At 38.0% G+C, this 20747-nt stretch overlaps 7 protein-coding genes across 7 annotated transcripts; 2 read left to right on the top strand and 5 right to left on the bottom strand.

Moving 5' to 3' along the window:
• Positions 1–641: 641 nt before the first annotated feature.
• On the bottom strand, positions 642–1642 carry PHYBLDRAFT_17818 (hypothetical protein; the record flags this gene model as incomplete). Its single annotated transcript, XM_018437963.1, has 5 exons — positions 642–816; positions 973–1138; positions 1254–1299; positions 1361–1498; positions 1559–1642. 5 exons carry the CDS (start codon positions 1640–1642, stop codon positions 642–644), a joined length of 609 nt encoding a protein of 202 aa, XP_018299115.1.
• Positions 1643–1761: 119 nt separating this feature from the next.
• PHYBLDRAFT_62125 (hypothetical protein) lies at positions 1762–3543 on the top strand (the record flags this gene model as incomplete). Its single annotated transcript, XM_018440905.1, has 5 exons — positions 1762–2224; positions 2301–2784; positions 2853–2973; positions 3051–3289; positions 3384–3543. The coding sequence occupies 5 exons, from the start codon at positions 1762–1764 to the stop codon at positions 3541–3543; spliced, it is 1467 nt and encodes a 488-aa protein (XP_018299114.1).
• Positions 3499–6785, bottom strand: PHYBLDRAFT_120834 (hypothetical protein). Its single transcript, XM_018428761.1, has one exon. It carries the CDS (start codon positions 6757–6759, stop codon positions 3643–3645), a length of 3117 nt encoding a protein of 1038 aa, XP_018299113.1. The 5' UTR covers positions 6760–6785; the 3' UTR covers positions 3499–3642.
• Positions 6786–10323: 3538 nt separating this feature from the next.
• PHYBLDRAFT_129589 (hypothetical protein) lies at positions 10324–11392 on the bottom strand. The gene is made up of 6 exons (XM_018429294.1): positions 11369–11392; positions 11159–11290; positions 10960–11089; positions 10770–10886; positions 10670–10721; positions 10324–10567 (listed from the first exon to the last, which is right to left on the bottom strand). Exons 2-6 carry the CDS (start codon positions 11287–11289, stop codon positions 10542–10544), a joined length of 456 nt encoding a protein of 151 aa, XP_018299112.1. The 5' UTR covers position 11290; positions 11369–11392; the 3' UTR covers positions 10324–10541.
• A 1756-nt stretch (positions 11393–13148) lies between these two features.
• On the top strand, positions 13149–14373 carry PHYBLDRAFT_184542 (hypothetical protein). Its single transcript, XM_018438950.1, has 4 exons — positions 13149–13269; positions 13332–13433; positions 13509–13839; positions 13917–14373. Exons 1-4 carry the CDS (start codon positions 13193–13195, stop codon positions 14001–14003), a joined length of 597 nt encoding a protein of 198 aa, XP_018299111.1. The 5' UTR covers positions 13149–13192; the 3' UTR covers positions 14004–14373.
• A 32-nt stretch (positions 14374–14405) lies between these two features.
• On the bottom strand, positions 14406–15958 carry PHYBLDRAFT_176586 (hypothetical protein; the record flags this gene model as incomplete). The annotated part of the gene is made up of 6 exons (XM_018437802.1): positions 14406–14579; positions 14652–14711; positions 14786–15380; positions 15459–15704; positions 15768–15809; positions 15895–15958. Coding segments are annotated over 6 exons (1084 nt in total), but the record flags the coding sequence as incomplete, so codon positions are not given.
• Positions 15959–16794: 836 nt separating this feature from the next.
• Positions 16795–20592, bottom strand: PHYBLDRAFT_138612 (hypothetical protein; the record flags this gene model as incomplete). The annotated part of the gene is made up of 12 exons (XM_018430033.1): positions 16795–17085; positions 17164–17241; positions 17313–17672; positions 17749–17823; positions 17881–18070; positions 18149–19494; positions 19576–19626; positions 19711–19748; positions 19846–19980; positions 20050–20104; positions 20179–20192; positions 20259–20592. 12 exons carry the CDS (start codon positions 20590–20592, stop codon positions 16795–16797), a joined length of 2967 nt encoding a protein of 988 aa, XP_018299109.1.
• Positions 20593–20747: the final 155 nt, after the last annotated feature.

The raw sequence follows: 20747 nt of genomic DNA, 5'->3' as shown, positions 1-20747 counted from the left end.
AACAAATAAAAAGTACAGCTTAAAATATCGAGAAGATAGTAGCATGCCCTTTTTTGCCCTTCTCCTAGAAATATCACTATAATACAGCTTTGACTGGTATATATACCGAAAGTAATTTAATGGTGTACTATTTGACTGGCAAAAAAAAGGATGATGGTATGCACTGAAATTTATGTTTATAAATGCTTACAAGGTATTATTTTTAAAGAAAAATAAGTTCTAACTCTTCATTCTAAAATAAAATAAAATAAGATGAGTGAATGAATTTCTTTGGAGAAGTTTGACAAAATAAAGCAAATTACACAAAAAAGTTTTAAAAAAGAAATAGAAATAGAGATAGAATATTTATTTCATTTACCATATAGAGTGATGAAAGCTGGAAAGAAAAAAATGACTAGAGGCCCATCTTTATGATCAGTCTCGGTTGACTCTGTTCAAATGGTTAACCATTTCGAGTCATTATAAGGAGGTCTCTCTCTCTCGGTATTTACATAAGTTAAATACAAGAACCCAAATTGAGCCAGAAGTCTTCCGGCCATTCCAAATGCCATAATTGACAGAGTTTTAAGATAAGGTAACTCCAGATAAACTGTGTTAAAAGAGTAATATTAATGTTGCAGTTATAATGAAATAAACACGACTTATTCTTCTTGTTTTCTATCAAATTTACCTGAGAGAGCCTCAACATTAGATACTAGAACAATAATAGAGACCAGCCAAGAATATTCTAGCTGCTTGTAGTCCCAAATAACCATAAGGATTAAGAGCATCTTCCCAAAACTAGATATTATCAAAGCCATTGCCACATAGTTGTAACTAGCTCAAGTAAAACGAAATCAGTGATTTTATTTTACTCTATTTTACAACTTTAATAATAGTCGGTAATTTATCAATACATACCGAACAGGCTTATTTTGACCACGAAAACACCATCGAACTGCCATACATACACAGCAATGGAATACAATAAACTCTAAGAAGGATTTCAAGTTTAGCCTACTAAAAATTTGGTTATCATATAATTTCTTACCAAATATGCAAAGAGCAAGAATATATAGATATTGATAACACAGTGGCTGTTTTATAAAATTCACATCATACTCGGTGTCATATCTCTCCAAACGAAACCATTTGATGTCTGAACAAGAAGTCAAGGTTTTATCTCTTTCTTATATTTGTATAAAATATCTATTTTGGATTCCACGTATAAAAAAAAAGAAAATGAAAGAAAGAAAAAGAAAAAAAAAGGATACAGACTTCAAATAGAATCAAAAGAATGGCAAATCGAAACACATGTGGCTAAGAATCTCATCAATATCTTGCTATTTTTGTTTATTGGTGTATATAAAGTTGAACTGACCTGTATACCATTGCCCTTTTGGGTAATTCTATTCAACAAGAGATGTCGGTACACTTGCGGCTTATGTAGCAACATGTCAATGAAGATGATGATGAAATCATGTTCAATGTACTTGTCTGCGAAATTACTGCACTTGTCCTATTTGTTTATACACGCTGAGAACAGTCTTTAGGCATAAATTCATACACTATAACTTACACATGTTGTCAGCCTAATATTGTCTTTACTATATTGAGCATAAAGGTCTGCAACAGATGCACCGCATTCTACACATGTCGGCATTATAGAGAGGTCTCCTTATTTGAGTAAAGGTACAACTAAAGGTAGGCGAGAAAGTAAGCCATTAACGTGACTTGTTTGAATAGCAAAAGGTACGGAGCAAGCTGTTCTTTATAAACAGTATGTCTTTCACTTCTTCATCCCCCGTACACCCTCATGCTAGGAATCTGGGACCAGCACACATTGGAATGATGCATAGGCAGATTCCAAAGAATTTTTGTAAATGGAAACACGCTCAGGTTGTCGATGAGCGCCCTGACCCAAAGGGTCGCTTTGTCGTGACAAATAACTCTTTTCCTCCAGGAACAGTCTTGCTACAAGAACAACCCTTTATAAAAAGTCTTCACCACTCATATAGATATAGTCATTGCACGTTTTGCTTTTTGCCTGTCAAGAAACCTATTCACTGTCGCCGTTCTGGCTGCAGCTGGCCACTCGTGTTTTGTTCCACAGCGTGTGAGAATGAAAACTGGGAAACTGGAATACATTCTTGGCTGTGTCAATTTCCTGAAACCCAACAATGGGATGATGATATCCTGCTTGCTTTAGATGGATATACCAAAGCAAGAATAAACTGGAAGTCAGGTATTATATATATGGCTTACAATAAGATCCTGGCGGATAAAAAAAATCATTAAACACTTATTTTTATGCACTTAAGGAACTGATTTAATCGCACTATCTGATCTTGTTTCCAACCTTGAACATCATCCCCAGACACAAATATCAGAATACCGTGCAAAGGCAAAAGAAATAGCATCCTTATTTTACCTTTCTGAGCATGCAGTTGATTCACTAGTGCTTATACAAGCACAAATACGATGCAACAGTTTCTGTATCCAACATACTGCATCCGCTGTCTCTGATTCTCTAATCTCTCAGATGTCAGACAGTCTTGGAAAGGGAGTTTATTTGTCTGCTAGTAGATTGAATCATGATTGCAGCCCAAATGCAGTTGTTACTTTTGGCCAAGAGGATACACCCTCTCTCTTAGTGGTACGCAGCACTCAAACTGTAACAGGCGCTGGGGAGAATGTATCAATCAGCTATGGTCCCATGGCTGTAAAGCACCCTTTGGTAGAAAGACGGCGTCTCTTGAATGATCATTACTTCTTTGAGTGTCAGTGCAAATCATGCTTACCATCGTAAGAATATCAAAAATTTTACTCTGCTTTGTGTATTTTCTATTCTTTTTTTTTAATCTGGACATAAGAGCTGAAGTAACAGGCGAATCGATCTACCTATGCCAACAATGTCCGTTAGGCCGACTCTATCGACTGCAGCCTAATTGTCCAATCTGTAAATCCTGCACTGAATGGAGAATTATAGAAGATGTAAATACAAACGAATATGTTATTTGTTTAATGTCACCAAAATCAATTCATACTTATCTAATTATATATATATATAGCAAGAAAAGGAAATCGAGGGTTATATCCGCAAGGGAAAGTTTGAGATTGCGTTGGAATGCCAAGAAAGGATTTATGATAAGGAGGCATACCCAATTGGTCGTACAGTGGATGAGCTCGCTCGGGTATATGCTATGCAAGGTGTATTTGGATTGTCGGCCAAATATAGTAGTCGTTCGCTTGGTATCGTTCAACGTACTTTTGGCATGTCCAGTTTGGAGGCGGCTGAAGAAATGATGAAGTTATCTTCTCTTTTATTTGAAAGGCAAGTAGGGATCTTTCCAGTTTTACTTACTCGCTTACTTATTTATTTCCCTCTTTATTCAATCATATAGAACCATGCAATCTAGAAACAAACGAAACATCAAAGAAACTCTGGATCAAATTAACGCAACCCAAAAACTTTATCGACAACTTGGATTAGACCAACAGAAGACACAAGACAGTAATGAGCTCAATGATATGAAAGGATTTTTTAGTCAAAAAAAGAATTGATAGCAATGTTTGATTTATGGAATGCTCGTATTATGACAAGAGTATAAAAAGATATAAACAAAAGAGAAAGAAAAACAAATGAACTACATCTATTGAGATTTAGAAATCATCCTCCTCATCGGTGAACACCTCCTCGCCACGCTTGCGGCGTTCCATTCTGTCCTTCTTCTTCTTACGGAGCTCCTTAGAAGAGAGCTTCTCCTTCTTCTTGACAGCCTTGATAGTGTTACCCTGGGCATCAACGGTATCCTCAGCTTCCTCCTCCTTGATAGCAGCACCGGCGTTACCAGTAACCCAGTTGTGGCCGGAAGCGACAAGACGACCGGCATCAACCTTCCAGACTTCGTTACAGAGAGCTTCAGAGAACTCACGGTTGTGAGTAACAATGACGACACCACCTCCGTATTCCTTGATAGCGGTAGCAAGGGCACCAAGAGACTCACGATCCAAGTAGTTAGTAGGCTCATCAAGAACCAACATGTGAGGTCTGTTCCACATAGCAGCACCGATAACAAGCTTGACCTTCTGTCCACCAGAGAGACCACGGATACGGGAGTGAGTGGCGAACTCGGGGTCAAGACCAACTTCGGTCAAGTGCTTCTCGATTTCCTTGGCAGTCAAAGGACGGTTGAGACCCATCTTGGCGGCTTCCTTGGCATCGACTTCAGCAATCTTCTTACCGAAACCCATGGCCTCGAGCTTCTGACGGGAGATCCAGGTGTTATCGACGGAAGAACGTCCGATCCAGGAGACCTCGTACTCGTAGGACTGCTTGAGCTTACGACGACCGACCAACTCCTCAACAACGCGCTTCTCACCATCAATGACAAAGGTCTGGGACATAGCCTTCTGCTCCTCCTCGTTGATCATGCGATCGTTCTTCTCGAGCTCTTCTCTGTCCTCACCGGAGGCATAACGCCACTGGATGTACTCGTTGGGGGTGCTGTCCAAGTGTCTTTCGATATGGTGGAAAGCGTGCTGGGCAACGTAGGCAATACGCAAGTTAGGATGCTTCCAGACGGTACCGATATCGGACTCGATCTCGCCGGTCAACAACTTGATGAGGGTAGACTTTCCGGCACCGTTGGGACCAATGACGGCAACACGGGAGGCAAGGGAGCACTGCATGGTAATGTCATACAACTGCTTCTTGGAGGTGTTGGGGTACTGGAAGTCAACGTTCTTCATCTTGAGAATAGCACGCTCCTTGGTCTTGATACCCTCAAGGTATCCAGGCTCGGGGAAAGCGAAACGGATCTGGGCAGCATCGAGAGAGTAGTAGGAAGCAGCCTTGGGGACCTTCTTGACGAACTCGGACAAGTTACCACCATAACGCTTGAGCTTGTAGTTGGCTTCATAATGGATGATGTCGGAACAGACGTGATCGAGGAAACCAGAGTCGTGGGAGACAATGATGGAGGTAACGGTCTTGAGACCCAAGAGGTAGTTCTCCAACCAGGCGACGTTAACAACATCCAAATGGTTAGTGGGTTCGTCCAACAAAAGAATATCGGCGTTCATCAACATGGCACGGGCAAGAGCCAACTTCATCTTCCATCCACCGGAAAGAGCACCAATGGGCATGGTGGTGACCATTTCCTCAGTGAAGCCATACTCGCGGAGAATCTTGGCAACCTGGGCACGATCCTTGGTCTCAACACCCTCGGAGGCAATGACGAAGTCAACAAGGGGAGTATCGGCCTCGGAACCATCGATATCGTGCTCGACGTAGACGGTCTTGAGCTCGGACTTGGGAGGGAAACCTTCGACCTGCTCGTTGGCAATGGCGCGCATGAGAGTGGACTTTCCGCAACCGTTGGCACCGCAAAGACCATAACGTCTACCACGCTTGAGGCGGAGGTGAGTACGGTTCAAAAGAATCTTGGCACCATAGGCAAGGGAGAAGTCGCAGTTGCAGAGATCTTCACCTTCATCATCTTCCTCCTCGACGATCTTGGCAGTGACAGCCTCCTCGCACTTGTCGAGAGCATCGACGGCGAGCTTCTCAGCCTGCTCCTTGGGAAGGAAGGCACGGACATAAGTACCAATGGCCTCGAGCCAGACGTTCTTGAAGAAACGGTGACCAATGCAGAGAGCGAGAGCGATGTCATCGATGTACTTGATAATGGGAGCGTAGAAAGAATCGAGCTTGGCGGGCAAAAGCTCCTCGAAGGTCTTGGTGACCTTGGAGGCCTTCTCGGCCTTGGAGAAGATCTCGTGGTCAGAGGTACCAACACGCTTGAGGGTGGCAAGGGCCTTCTGGACGACGCCACGGCACTCGGGATCGGCAACGATCTCCTGGACCTTGTCGAGGGCGGGCAACAACAGGGGCAAGAAGGGGGCGGCAACCTCGGGATCGTCGACAAGCTTGCACATGTTATCAACGATAAGAGCAGACATACGCTTGATGGGAGTAGCACGCTCGTTCAAACCACGGTTAAGAAGGGGAACCATGATGGAGAGAGTGGGGGAGTCGACCTCCTGGACGAAAGTGGTGGCACCCAACAAGTGAATGGTCTCGGGGACGTTCTCGGGGTGGTTAATGCAACCAATAACGGCGGGAATGAAGCGCTCGATATCCTTGTTCTCGACGAGAGCGCAGATGTTACCCATGGTAGAGGTAGCGGCCTTCTTGACATCGGTCTTGGTATCCCACATGCAGTCAGAGACGACGGGGATGACTTCAGGAATGGAGACAAAGAACTGGGGACCGTTCTTCTTGGCGAGCTCATCCAAAAGAGTCAAGGAGAGCATCTTGGTCTGCCACTTGCAGGAGTTACCGAGACCCTCGAGGATGACGGGGATCATGACAGCGGTAGCGTTGGCGTTGACCTTGAGGGCCAAGTTCTTGGCAGCCTCGAAAGCGGCAGTCTTGAGGGCAGCAGACTTATCAGCCTGGAGCTCCAAGAGGGTGGAAAGGAAAGGAAGGATGTAAGGCTCGGCCTGACCCTCGATGCTCTTGTTGGTCAAGGCGACGATGGCGGCAACAGCAGCCTGGCGGGAAGCGAGGCTCTTCTTGTTGCCCAATTCCTTGGTGATAGTCTCAAGGATCTTGAAATGCTTGAGAGAACGGATACCGAGGGAGTTAACAAATGCGGCCAAGGCATCGGCAGCAGACTCGCGGTCGGCATCGGAAGAAGCGAACAAGAGAGCGAGAAGCTCCTTGGCTTGGCTGGTCTCGGCAGCAGTGGGTGCACTGATGGTCAAGGCAGACATGTGTACAACAAAAGTGGGTGAAAGAGAGAACAATTTGTGAATAAAGACTGGCTTTCTTATTTTAAAGAAAAAAATTTTTCTTTCTTGTTTTATAATATCATCGTTACAGTATTTTGATTCGTATTCGATATGATTTTGCACTTTTATTGGCCAATCTGGGTTTAAAATAAGATGAATTCAATATTTTTTTTTAAAAAAAAAAAGTGAAAATGAAACAAACTTATTTTGGAACTGGTGAGTAATGTTTCTGAAATGATGTCTTTAACAATTATGTATATTTCAGACTTTAAGCCAGTTTGTATAATACACACACACATACAAACATAATATGTTTTAATTGTAGCTTAGTACTGATCTGTAAGTATGTATTGATACAAGAATCTTAGACCAAGAGAAGATCAATTGAGTAGTTATAATGATAATAATATATCCTTTCGGTAACTATATATCCAGGATTTAACTGAGCTTAAAGATGTCTTACAATATATCATTACAGAGAAATATAATTTGCAAATCTAATGGTGAAAAAAATAAATTAAAATTAAGAGAAACAAGAAGTATGGCTGTGCTTGGATTTACTACTACCACCATCCTAATTATCAATTTGGTTTTGGTTTTGGTTTTAGTTTTAGTTCTGGCTTTGGCTTTGACTTTGGCTTTGGCTCTTGACTTTAATATACAATTATTGATGATGTATTTATAGTTATGTTCTGCTATTCAGAATCAAGATGTAGCTGTAATTCTTTCTTTTTTTGGGTGAATTGAGAGCCATTCTGATGAGGTCATATCCAATTTCGAAGCTACAAGATGTTTGACCAGGTAAGAATACGAAACCACCAAATGAGTAATTTTCTTTGTTTTTACATATACACATTGTGTATTTCAGACTCATATTACAATATTAGAGATCTCAAACAATGATGATTTAGAATCTATAGACGCAATCAACTTCTGTCCATTCCCTCTTTATTAAAATCTCTGATGATGTTTATAAATAGTCATTTACATATATACATCTAAAAAAAAAAGACAAAAACGAATTGTTTGGCTTCTCTGGGCAATTCAACCAGTTGATCTCAGTCTGTAGATACAAATCAGATCAGCAATCAGCCACATTCAAGTTGATCATGTTTTAAAGCTAAAATTTGACAGATTCAGATCATTTAGGTTGAGATTAGTTTCTTTAAAAAAAACAACAGCTTTGTAGCGTAATGTCACAGACAATTCGCATTTTCTTTTTAAAAAAATCACAATTAATATCCATAGCTACACCATGTGGCAATGATTTCTTTTCTGATTTGTGACACACAGATTCGTAGACTGCATAAAGTTTAATAATCAGTCACGGATTTTAATGTTTTATGGTTGTGAGTGACGTTAAAAAGTTTGATCCACTCTTAAATTATTTATCCTTGAATGTAAAGAAGCAGTGTAATTACTTTGTTGTTATTATTAACGCAAGATTTTCAGAGGTGTGTTATTGTTGTTTTCAATCTAAACTAAATAGAAGAACAAAAAAGGGTCATAATTAACGGTTTAAATAAGGAATGTTAGATAATATTATGGTTGATAGTCTTTACCTTATGCAATGAATAAAATACATATATAGCTGTTAAACTAACCAGATATCATTTATTCTTTTTGGTATCTAAGCAACTCACTTTCACTTTTTTTTGTCTCGTGTTTTCTCCCATCCTTTCCATTTATAACGACGGTATGATCCACACACTTAGGGTGAGGGGGTGTCATTGAATACAAGACTGCGAAATGGCTCACGAATTTTATAATTTGTGGTGATTTGGTGTGGGGTAATCTTCTTGAATTTGTACACCATACTTGTTCTCTTCTTTTTCTCTAAAGTGTTTTTGTTGATGCTGATATCTCCATAGCTTTATGAGCTTTTGGTTCGTATATATCATATATATTATTGTCTCAATACCAGCTTGTTTGTAGCTTGGGTTATTAGACTAACTTTCCATGATATACTATTCATTTTGAGTTTGTTATTTATGTCGATCTTTTCTTTCCCTTGACCTTTGTCTTAATACTTTTTTTTAAAAAAAAACAATACTACTAATAATAACAATAATGAGAACCACTGATCTAAGGTTGGGGTTATGTAGTGTAAATAAATGTTTTTTTTTTCATCGATTATTCAGGTACATTTTTGAAATTAAGATTTTTCTTCAATTGGTTTATGTTATCGTCGTGGATTCAGATTCTTTGAAGTTACTCTTAAATCGGTCTCTATTTAGACAAACACCCATCGCCTTGGTTCTTCTCAAAATGGGGTAAAACCTTCATTCTACACTTATTCCATTCAAACAGCACCAACCAAAATGTCACTATGTGGCTTACGTTTTCGGTTTGAGTTTTGTAACGATTACAACAACAAGATGATCGATAGGTAAAGCACGTTTGTAAAGGATACAAAAAAAGGCAATATGGGAATCCAAGAAAAGATGACGTTAAAAACCGTACAATAAGTATCTGTATTTAATAGATTATCTTCCTTAATTTGGCTCTATGTTATACTTCAATTCACACGTTGGTATACATTGGAAAAGGTTAGCTTCTAGACCATGTTTCCCCTTGACTTTCATAACTATCATAAGATCGAGACTCAACAAGCAAGGTATTTCCTTTGAGTAAGTACCACATGCCCCTAAACTGACGTTTCTATAGAAGATGGAAAAGGTTTTGTTTGTTTGTTTGTTTGTTTGTTTTTGTAATGACCATAAGTAAAGTCATATTTGCTTTCAGTCCTTAATTCCTGAACAAATTGGCCAAAAAATTCAAGAGAAGAAGAAAGCCTACAATATTTGCCTGAATCAAATAATAATAAAAGGAAGAATATTTATATACAATAAAGCTTGATTGCTTGCGGAGCCATTTGTAGCTTCAATAGTTTTCGAGTAGCAGGATAACCCCCACACAAATATATATATATATATAAACCAACTCAATCCCCCTTTTATTTATGTAACATTGTTTGAATAAAATCATGATAAGGTAGGGCTCTAATAAAACAGCGGTCCAAAATATCCTTATTCAGTTGTCCATAAACATAAAAATATGCTTCCTCAAAGAAAACAAATATTCTGGCATAGGTAATTATATCATTATCCTTGTGAAGAAAGCCTTTTTTTTTTCAATGAGCAGAAATATGAACAAGTCAGAAATTATGAAGATCAATTCTCGCTCTTATACCTATTAGTGATAGTTTATATATATATATATCATAAGTTTTATGGTCCAGAGAGCTATTAGCTTTAAATTTGACTTGTTTCTTTTTACGATACATAAAATGCTCACTTGAACATATATATAGTATCATTTAAGAGCTATAGAACTTTCACAAAATTAAATGGATCTATGTATACTACTTCCATACACTTCCCAATTTTATAATTCCAAGTATTATAAGGGGTATTTTTTTTAAAAAAACAACAACAACAACACAGCAAAAATATGTCAGGTTGTAGTCATTTTAACTCGTCCAATTACTACTACGGCTCATATTTAAATACACAAATACACGCAATAAATAACAAAGCATACATAAATACCCTGGTGGCAAAATAGTAAATTTTATGCACATCAAATGACCAAACCTGGTACATCTCAAAACAAAGAAATAACATATTGCCATGCCAGCAAATTTATTTTTCTCTTTTGAGAATAATAGCACCATTTACCTTTGATTTGGACACATTTACTATCATAACTAAAGGTGTTTATTTGTTATCTGAATAAAAAAGAAAATCTAGCAGGTAGCCAGGTTATTTTGATTTTTTCAAGTCTTGTTCTAAAAAATCACAACGCTTGTTAATAAAATATTGTTCACATGCATATATATATATATATATATATGAAGACATTTGAGCTATAAACTATATTGTATCAGTACCTAATCCCCATACATGGGTCTTCAGTTCAAGATGGTCGATATTTAAAGTATCCTATATTCAGCTCATTAGGTCCATAAATCAAACGAGTCGCACACTCACATATACTCTGCGTATTTCAGACTTCAATTCAGAAAGCTGCTGTACTGTAGCCACTGTCTCTTTTAACCGATTGACATCCTTCTCAACAGACTCGATCTTGTGTGCATAGTCCCTTACCTGACCAAACCCCCACAAGCATTAGACATTAGATCTCCGTCACTAAAGGGGTTCATTCCACAGATAAACTTACTTTTTTGGTTGTTGTCTCCAGCTGTTCTACAGATTTCAGCAAGCTATTGGAAGCAGCCGTGTACTCTTCCAGCAAATAATAATATCCAATTGCACCAGTAATAGATACACCCACCAGAAATCCAGTTAATCTACAATGAAGGAAAACCAAGCGCACTTAGATATATGTGTCGATAAAGTAACAAAATAGCATACTTTACCCACTACTAAATCCTCCTTTTGTTTCTTTTTTTACCGATTCCGTAACTTCTGTGCTGTAGTTACGAATGGAGCGACGGGGAATGGCATGCTTGGCCAGCAAGCGACCACTGGACTGACAAAGTAGATTCATTCTAAAGTTTAGTATGAGTCATTTCACATGTTTATTTGTCTTGACTATATTTTCGAGATTCCATCAATGGCCAACTCACCTTTCTTTCCAGGTAAGACAAGGCTTGGCAGGAATGCAGTCTGCTCTGCACACAACCCTATCTTGCCACCCATTTGACCCCCCGCAGTAGACTTGTATTGCGTCACTCGCACGTGGTTTACAGTCTGTGAGCATAAAATACGCTTGAAATGAAATGACCACTCTTATTCATGAAATAATATAGAATAAAATAAAGCTCTTTAGAGACTTTGTAGATATTTTTGTATAATTTATAAGTTTTATCAGGTAGGTAATATAAGCTGAATATTCAAAGACCAAATAAAATGTATTTTAGATATCTTTGGTGCTATGCAAGTCATATAATCATTAGAGCTATATGTTTTACATTATGTATATTCATTCGAAGACAATAATCATGTATTATTATTATTATTATTTAGATAAAAAAAAGAACACTAACTTTCAGGCACAAGATACTACTAGCTTTAAATGTGCTTATATGTATGACTGTTTGTAATTACAGGAACTTTAGGACTCTATTTTTGACCCAGTACGCACAGACGCCCAGTGTTGATTCTAACGCCGTATCACCCCTTCATTACACGTGTTAATGCCACCAATTGTTATTAATATTTTTGACATTTTTTTTTTTCATTTCATTTTAATATGACCAATTTCTTTGTTCAAAGGCAAAAAAAGTCTTTTGATATATGTCTAATGATCTCGGTTTTTATTTATTTATTTACTATTCTCGAGATTACATATCTAATCAATATAGTCAAGCTTATCTATTGAGACAAAGCATAATTTATACAATAGAATAGACATTTGTAATGCTCGAAATTTAACTAATTAGAATTCTTACATACTTGGTATCCTGACCTAGCCTCAGCTCGTTTATACAGTCCAATATGCTGTACCAACAAAAGAAACATACTGTTCTTATTTTTCAGATACAAAGTATTACGGATCAAGTCAATATACAATAATTTAAAACAAAAAAAGTATTTGGTTAAGTAATGAATATACTAGAATTCTGGAAATAGTAAATTGGCGGCATACTATAAATAAAATCTATTAAATGTTTATCGTTTGAAGTGTTTGTCTTTGTCTTTGTTTTTGTGCGTGTGTGTGAAGCCTACTGTTATTATATAGCCAATATGTACAATCACAGGCCTAATAATATATGTTCTCAAGATTTGATTCCATAGACTACAGTAAAAGGCACACCAAGCTACCAAATATATATATATATATATGGATTATATTCATGTTTACAGTCAAATAAACGTTTGCATAATGGTTCGATTTTGACCATACAGTAGTACAATACCGGCATGACTGGACCCAGCGCCCATGAATAGACTTTTTTTTTCCGATCACAAAACTGGTGATTTTGACTTTGAGCTTGACACCCCACTCGAATATTTTTTTTTAATATGAAAGTATGGCTCGGGAATAGTTTTTTATAGCGAATGATAGCTTTTAATATATACATAGTAGATATTTTACTTCTTCTTCTAACCAGCATAAAGTAACATCTAGTAGTCATTAAGCCTCTTGTATGACAAACATAAAGCTTAGTAGTAAAGGTATCTATATATGTCTTGCGACTATATTAGAAAACTAGAATAAGCCCCTCTTTTTTTTCTTTTTAAGATTTTGCTTGGGTATGTCAAAGATGTATGTCAGATAGAGTTTTTAAAAATAAATGATTGGCTAATTTCGGTACCCTTTGGGAAAACAAGAAAATTCTGTATAATTAAAAGATCTATTCTTTTTGTTGGTCTTGCTTTCTCTCCTCTATACCACAGAGAAATATCTTTTCTTTATATTATCATTTACGGAACAAAACAAAACAAAAATGCGCGTTACTTTCAAGCTTTCTACCATTCTTCCTATTCTCGAGAACTGCTTGACTGAAAACAAGTTCCTTGACTCGTAAGTTTGACACAAGACGTCCGTATTTACTTTTGTAAACATTTACCCAATGTCATTTTTAGGGACAAATTCACTGGAGCAGATGCTCTTGTAGCCGAAGCATTGGGCAGTGCACCCCCTCCCGAGTTTAAAAGACTGTCAGCATGGTATACAGAGGTGAAGAAGTAAGTCTTAAGCTTCATTAAAACCAAGTCATCCTCTAAGACGATACCCGCTTTATCGATTTTATTTTTACAAAGAGATGATGCAGAGGCAGAAGCACTTCTTGATGAAGATGAAATTGATCTGTTTGGCTCTGATGATGACGAAGTTGATGAAGAAGCCGAAAAGGTCAAAGCCCAACGGCTTGCTGAATACCAGGCAAAGAAGGCCAACAAACCCAAGACAATCGCAAAGACCACCATTACTCTTGATGTCAAACCTTGGGATGACGAGACCAATATGGAGGCTCTTACCAAGGCTGTAAAAGGTATTGCCATGGATGGTCTCTTGTGGGGTGGATCTCAGCTGGTCGCCATTGGTTTTGGTATCAAGAAGCTCCAGATCAACTGCGTCGTTGAGGATGACAAGGTAAGAATAACAAATAGTTTAAGAGGCGAGGGAGGAGGGGGTTGTTTTTATTTGACTGACATTATATAATATCAAAGGTATCTATGGATGATCTTTCTGACAAGATCACTGCCTTGGAAGACTATGTTCAGTCAGTTGATGTCGCTGCTATGCAAAAGATCTAAAATCATATATTCCCACCATAATCATAATAAGCCGGTAGATTATTTATGTTAAAAAGAAAAAGAAAAGAAAAAAATGTACTAAATTTTAGCTTGAAATCTTATTTAAGATCTATATTCTAAGCAAAGAAAGAAGAATTTTTTTTGCATAGGCAGCACTGTTAGTATTTTATGTAAAAGGCTCAAGACATAATTCTACTGGTTTTTATAAACATATCAAGTAAATAAATATATCAGCTCTATTAAAAGAAAGAGAGAAAAAGAACTGTATTGTGGGAATACTTGACATATGTATAATACGCTCACGGTATTAGGATATTCACAGCTAACAATATTTTATAATCACATAATAAATCATAATAATTCTCTCCACAAAAACCAACTTTAATTCAGAGCATATTATTTCAGGGCTTATTAAACCAGCTAACAAGAGCTTTGTGTATTTATGTAATATTTATCTTTTATCTAGGCCAGTGCATTAAGTGTATTAAGTGTATTTGATTTATGGCAGGACAATGTACTTTTGCAAGTGCTCAGGGATGGCAGTGCTCAGCTTCTTGGACTCGAGCCAAGTGCGACCTTTAAAACAAGAGTTAATATCCGTTATTTACAACACAGGTCTTATTTTTTTTTAAAAAAAAGTGTACTTACTGAAAAGGCGAGACTGGTATCTGTATGCACCATCACACAAGATGGTGACAATCTTCTTACCTGTAATGCACAGCAAAATAAGAATCATCAGAATAAGCTTTGTATTATAAAGAAGAGTAAAATTTGTCTCTTACCCTTGCCAAGCTTCTTGGACATCTCGACAGCAGCAACAACATTCAATGCTGAGCTTGCACCGACGTAGATACCTTCCTCGTCCAACAAACGGTAAATCATCTTGATGGTCTCTTCATCAGGAATAGTGAAAGAGCCGTCAATCAACTTCACATCCGGTGCCAAGTTGTCTGTGATACGGCCCTGTCCAATACCCTCGGTAATTGAGCTTCCAGAACGTTCAAAAAGCTTGCCGTTGGTAGACACATAGCTGTGGAGAACAGATCCTGGGGGATCAGCAAGGTAAACCTTGACATTATCACCCTTCTGATCCTTGAGGTAGCGAGTGATACCAGCAAGGGTACCACCAGTTCCTGTTGCACAAACAAAGCCATCGACTTCGCCGTTTGTTTGTTCCATAATTTCGGGACCAGTGGTCTCAATGTGGGCACGACGGTTTGCAGTGTTGTCGAACTGGTTGGTCCAGACAGCATTCTCAAGCTTCTCGGCGTGGCGCTTGGCTTGGTGGTTATAGTTTTCTGGGTTGTCGAATGCGACAGCAGGTACGGGGTAGACCTCGGCACCAAGCATACGCAAAAGATCGATCTTTTCCTGGGACTAATATCCAGAGAGTCAATAAAAATTATATTCTCTTCACTCTATTCTAATAATTCTCTGTTTAAATTTCTTTCTTACCTGGGTATTAGGCATATAAATAACACATTTGTAGCCCTTTGCACGACACACATGGGCAAGGCCAATACCGGTATTACCAGCAGTACCTTCAACAACAGTTCCACCGGGTGCAATAAGTCCCTTCTCTTCAGCATCCTTGACGACGAACAAGGCTGCACGATCCTTTACAGAACCACCGGGGTTCATGAATTCAGCCTTGGCAAGAATATCGGATCCAGTTTCCTCACTAAGTTTCTTCAGGCGAAGCTAGTAATTCCCCGGTCAGGTTTATATTGCTGTTCTGGTACGAAGGTCAATTGATATACTTACCAAAGGTGTGTTGCCGATGGCTCCAATGAATCCATTAGTGATCTTTAAAGTAGAAACTTGTTAAATGGCAGATCATTACTTGGTTGGAAGGAAGAAATAATAAAAAGAAAAAAAAAACAGTGCTTACACCGGGAGTTGGGATCACCTTGACAGTTGAGTAGGCTCTGGAGAAGATGCGGAGGGGGTTCATGGTGAGAGTAAGTGTGCGAGACTTCCAGGAACAAAATGCCAGGAAGTTGGGAGCTCTTTAGGACCTGGTGGCAGGATTGTCGGGCGTTGTAATCCGGATGAAATGAATGACGCGATCGAGTGCACTGGAGATTGGTGGGTAACCTCATCTGTCACGCAATAGATGAAAGTACTACTTATCTTGACAGTCATAAATTCTAAAGAAATCATAGACTCCCCAAGTATGATTACTACTTTATATGAACCTTGAAGGTCTGTACATTTGAAATTGTATGTCTCTATCACAAATTATTAAATCATCAAAAAATAAACTGGTGTAAATAGTCGTGAAGATTCAATTATTTCAATACAATTGGAGGAGTTCATCCCCATTTTTCCCACCATTTGATTCACAGGGCTAAATATTTTAATGCACCCTTTGTAGAACAGACTAATTTACTGGTATGTTTTAAAGGAATTCGTGCCAAACAAATGAAGCCAGGGATAGTATGGTCCACTGATGGCGGTATAAACCACCTATATTAATATCAAACAATTGACAATGGGAAGGCCAATACAACTTACAAATATCCAGTCAATCTGTTTTTAGAACATAGGACACCTTATATACAAAAGGCGATTAAATATTAAGTAGCATATTATAAAATTGTATAAAGTTAATTCTTATTAATTATTTTTATTAAAGAAAAATCAAATCGAATGAATCAAATCGAATCAAATCAAATCAAGTAGACACTACAGAAAGACATTATTATAGTGTATTGGGAATAGTATTATTAGTATTATAAATATAAAACATATTATTATGTAAAGGCATGAATTATAAACAATGTGGTCCCTAAGCACGAGATCTTAACCATTCGTTAGGATCATCTATACCCACGAGATCCTCGACAGCTTTTAAGAGAGTCTGTAATTCTTCTAAGAAGGTATTGCTGTTTAATATATATGCACTATATCCAGAAAATGCTTCGGGTGAGACCTCAGGAGCGCCGTTTTGAATCTTTTGTTCCAATGCTGTCTTGAACCGTCTTCTTGCCTCATCAGGGGAAATCATGTAAGGTGGCAAAGGCAGTTTGGTTGCCAATGCACTTGACGTAAGTTTAAGTGTTGTCATGATTGCTGTGAGCTATACGGTTTTATATTTTTATAATTAATATATCATTTCTCATTTCTCATTTCTCATTTTTCCCCTAGTCTTTCTTACATAGTCTTTGCGCTCCTGTATCAGGGTGTTTGCAACGATATTTCTCCATACTGGGTCAACATTACGAACAGAGTGAGACTAATGTTATATATATCTTGTCAGTAAGTGCTAAATTTGAAAGCTTCTTTTTCTTGGGTTTTAAAAATTACCATTCCTTGGATTAAGCCTGCCATGTTATCAACACTTCCCAAGAGTTTTGCATAAGTATCCTTTGGGAACTTTCCACGAAGGGGTGGCTCAAAGACTGAAAGAAGCAAGAACATACGTTCATCTTCAATTTGACGTCGGATATCAAGTGATAGTTGTCGGAAAGATTTCTCTTGAGCTTCTGTTCGAGACTTGCCATTTGAAGCACATATTACAGATGCATTTACGATACTGTAACTTCTCTCAATATCGTAGATAGTTTGGGATAGTCGTTTTCGAAGTTCAACTCGTCCAATAACAGGATATGGTATAATCATAAGAACAGATGATGCGATGATACCAATAAGAACCAAAAGCACGCGCTATAGATATAAATACAAGACTGGGTTGAGAAAGATATAAAAAGTAGATATATATATAAATTATTTTGATGTCTACCTTTCCGGCAAGAGTCCACACTGGATCATAGTTGGTAGTACCGTAACGCTTAAAGTCATATTCATACACGACAATCTATTGGTATGAAGTATGAGTCGAATGTTCTGTTAAATAATAAGTATTTTCTCTTACCAGTAGCATTGTAACCTTTATCATCAAAGCAACAATTCTTAAAGTGTTTCCATAGAAGAAGACGTGATAGAGTGGAAGGAATACGATGAAACAAACAACCACCAAAGCATAGGGGTTTCCTTGTGTGATCTCCCAAACGACAATTCCAAAGACACCTCCCAGGATAGTACCAATAACTTTGAGTAAAAGGCTAAAATGAAATGAAATAAAAACGTATAAAAAAGTGAGCCAACATTGTAGCATAATTTATCAGATGCTAAATACATACGTAAAGTTGAACATTCCAGTCATAGGAGTCATCCACAATACAAGCGTAATAAGTGCCCATTGTCCGTGCCATGCAAAGTACCATGAAACTTGGGAAGCCATGTAGCATGGAATTGCACCCAAGACGACACCAACGGCTGTCTTGAAGGCAAAGACGGTATCTGTCTCAAAAAGCCACTCGCTAACAATCTGGGTTCTGTAAAAGAATCGCTCCCGTAGGGTCACTGGTGCTTCAACATCTGCATCACGCATATAGACTCTGCCACCGACTGTTTTTGTAATACTTCTTTTTTCAGTGCTTGCGTTATTAGTATTCATGTCTTGACGGGTTGCTGTACGGACTAGTGTCATTCCCTGTTGCTGGTTCATTTCTCCATAATTATTAGCATCGCCACCAATGTTTGCATCGACTTCTGGAGACTTGAACCATTTTCTGATTGACATATGAGGAAACCAGAGACGACGTCCTGGCCGAGTTTTCTCGAGCTCTTCCATATATTTGATCAATTGAAGAGTACACAAGGCATTTTCTCTAATGTTGTATTGGTATAGATAAATCAAATAAAGCGAACGGTGTTCGGAGGAAGATCCATTTCTGTAAAGAGATTTGAAGTACTCGAGTCTATCGCCTGCCATTTCGTCAAATTGGTTAATAGCTTGCTGTAATTTTTCTGATGGGCATGTTGAGGGAGTTGTCATTTCAATATGTTGTTGTTTCCTTGCTTCGATATTTCCAGAGTAGAAAAACCGAGGGAATGGCCACAAGATACTATTGAGAGTTGTGCGGACAAATCGATGAAAATGATCGAGTGAGCTTACACATTGAGTGATGGCTGTCTGTGATGCATCTACGAGAACTTCGCAGGCAGGTTGCATGGATTGTATTGACTGTAGAAGTTTCTCGAATTCACCATCCAAGTTTTCGTCTTTGCTTTCGTCTTTGTTTTCACTATCTTTCTTCTCTGCATAGTATTGCTTTTTGAGGACCCAACTAAGGCCGATTCCGTGAATAGTGGGTCTCAATGCTTTGACGATTCTGGTGATGTTACTTAAATCCTGAGCAGAGACTCGCGAGTAAATGATTTCTCTCTGAACGGCCCGCTTGCTGTCAATGAGCATTAGTATATCTCCCTGAACCTTGCTGAGGATTGTGGGGAGAGTTGTTTCGAGATCGCCTAGTGAGGTTTCTAAAAATGCATCCGAATGCTCTTTCACAAAAGACTTGCAGCCCAAAAGTGTTTTTTTCAACACCAACATATAGTTTGTAACGCTATCATCTGGCCAGATAAAATAGTTAACTGCCAAGGAAAGACCTCCTGCAAGTGCGATGGGTTTCATAAAACTCCACTAAAGAAGATTTTGTTAGATCTGAATGCTCTTCTTTGTTTGTTTGTTTTTTTTTTGTGATTTTCAGTAGGTTTCACTTACAATAAGAATCGGATAAAACCCGGGAATAATAGATACTTGTGTCAGAGCCATCTATAGTTTAATTTTCGTTAAAATCAATTCTTAATTTAACATACTCTTTCCTCTCTCTCTGTTCTTTAAAATAATCATACTTACAGTTGTTTGAATACAGGCATTTATGCATGCAAAATTGGCTAGAAATATAATACAATATAATTGGCTATGTTTCTTTTTTCTCTCTCTCTAGGATTCTAATTTATTTTAAAATGTATATATATATTTGTAATGTACCTTTTGGAAGTTTCATTCGAACATAATTGATCACAAATGTAGCAACAAACAAAAATACAGCGAGAACCGCACTACATGCAGGCTGAACAGGAACTGGATTTGTCTTGTCTCGAGCAAGGTTTCCGAGGTACATGCCTTTAAGATTATATAAGGTGATATGTTATAGTTCATTGAAGCGGAATAGGTTTTCAATGTCATACTGACCTAAAAAGCACCAAGCAGCGCCAACAAGAGCGCCAAATGTACCATACACTACTGCCTATTATTATTATTATTATTATTTTAAATATCAGAAGACACGATTGAATATTGGGCGATCTTGGTAATTGTTACCTCAGTTTGTACACCTAAACACACATTGCAATTCAGTAAACTGTGTATATATTGATAAATAGCAAAAGTGATCATATTACCTATAGTCTTGGAAGGAAAATAAAAGACCATAACAATAGTGACAAGTAGTGCTCCATCTCCAAGAGCTCCTCTGGTAGTAGGGTTGATGTTAATTATAAGAGCAAGAGCGAGAGCGATAGAAGATTTGATCGTCTTTCGGCTTTGTGCAAAGGTTGGCATCATGTTCTTTAGCCTTGAAAACATGGTGGGCGGTGGTTTATCGCTTTTTGCAGATGCATTTGTTGTAGGTACACGAATTGTAGTTGATTCTTTTTTATCATTTTCGCTACTAGGCACATGATCTTCGGTTGACTGACGTTGTTGATTCAACATTTCCATGTCCTGGTTAGGCATATTTTAGGAAACCAAGGTGATCGGTTAGACTGCGACAGGATCAAGAAAAAAGAAAACTTTATGAGTAAAAAGGAGTAGCAAAAATTGAAATATTACATTTGGTACTTGGTATTTATTGTAATATGGAGTAATACAGAAAATTCGTTTTGTATGAG

Source organism: Phycomyces blakesleeanus (genome assembly GCF_001638985.1).
Source record: "Phycomyces blakesleeanus NRRL 1555(-) unplaced genomic scaffold PHYBLscaffold_1, whole genome shotgun sequence".
Classification (NCBI taxonomy): Eukaryota; Fungi; Mucoromycota; class Mucoromycetes; order Mucorales; family Phycomycetaceae; genus Phycomyces; species Phycomyces blakesleeanus.
Note: the sequence above shows the minus strand (reverse complement) of the source record. Positions and strands in the feature narration are given on the sequence as shown.

What these genes read in the sequence shown, in the direction of transcription:
- PHYBLDRAFT_120834 (XM_018428761.1), bottom strand. Translation starts at nt 6,759, where the DNA reads ATGTCTGCCTTGACCATCAGTGCACCCACTGCTGCCGAGACCAGCCAA.
- PHYBLDRAFT_184542 (XM_018438950.1), top strand. Translation starts at nt 13,193, where the DNA reads ATGCGCGTTACTTTCAAGCTTTCTACCATTCTTCCTATTCTCGAGAAC. An exon ending in GAAAACAAGTTCCTTGACTC is followed by an intron (nt 13,270 to 13,331) that starts GTAAGTTTGACA and finishes TGTCATTTTTAG; the next exon opens with GGACAAATTCACTGGAGCAG. An exon ending in GCGTCGTTGAGGATGACAAG is followed by an intron (nt 13,840 to 13,916) that starts GTAAGAATAACA and finishes ATAATATCAAAG; the next exon opens with GTATCTATGGATGATCTTTC.
- PHYBLDRAFT_129589 (XM_018429294.1), bottom strand. Translation starts at nt 11,289, where the DNA reads ATGAATCTACTTTGTCAGTCCAGTGGTCGCTTGCTGGCCAAGCATGCC. An exon ending in AAAGGAGGATTTAGTAGTGG is followed by an intron (nt 11,090 to 11,158) that starts GTAAAGTATGCT and finishes CCTTCATTGTAG; the next exon opens with ATTAACTGGATTTCTGGTGG. An exon ending in GACCCATGTATGGGGATTAG is followed by an intron (nt 10,568 to 10,669) that starts GTACTGATACAA and finishes GTGATTTTTTAG; the next exon opens with AACAAGACTTGAAAAAATCA.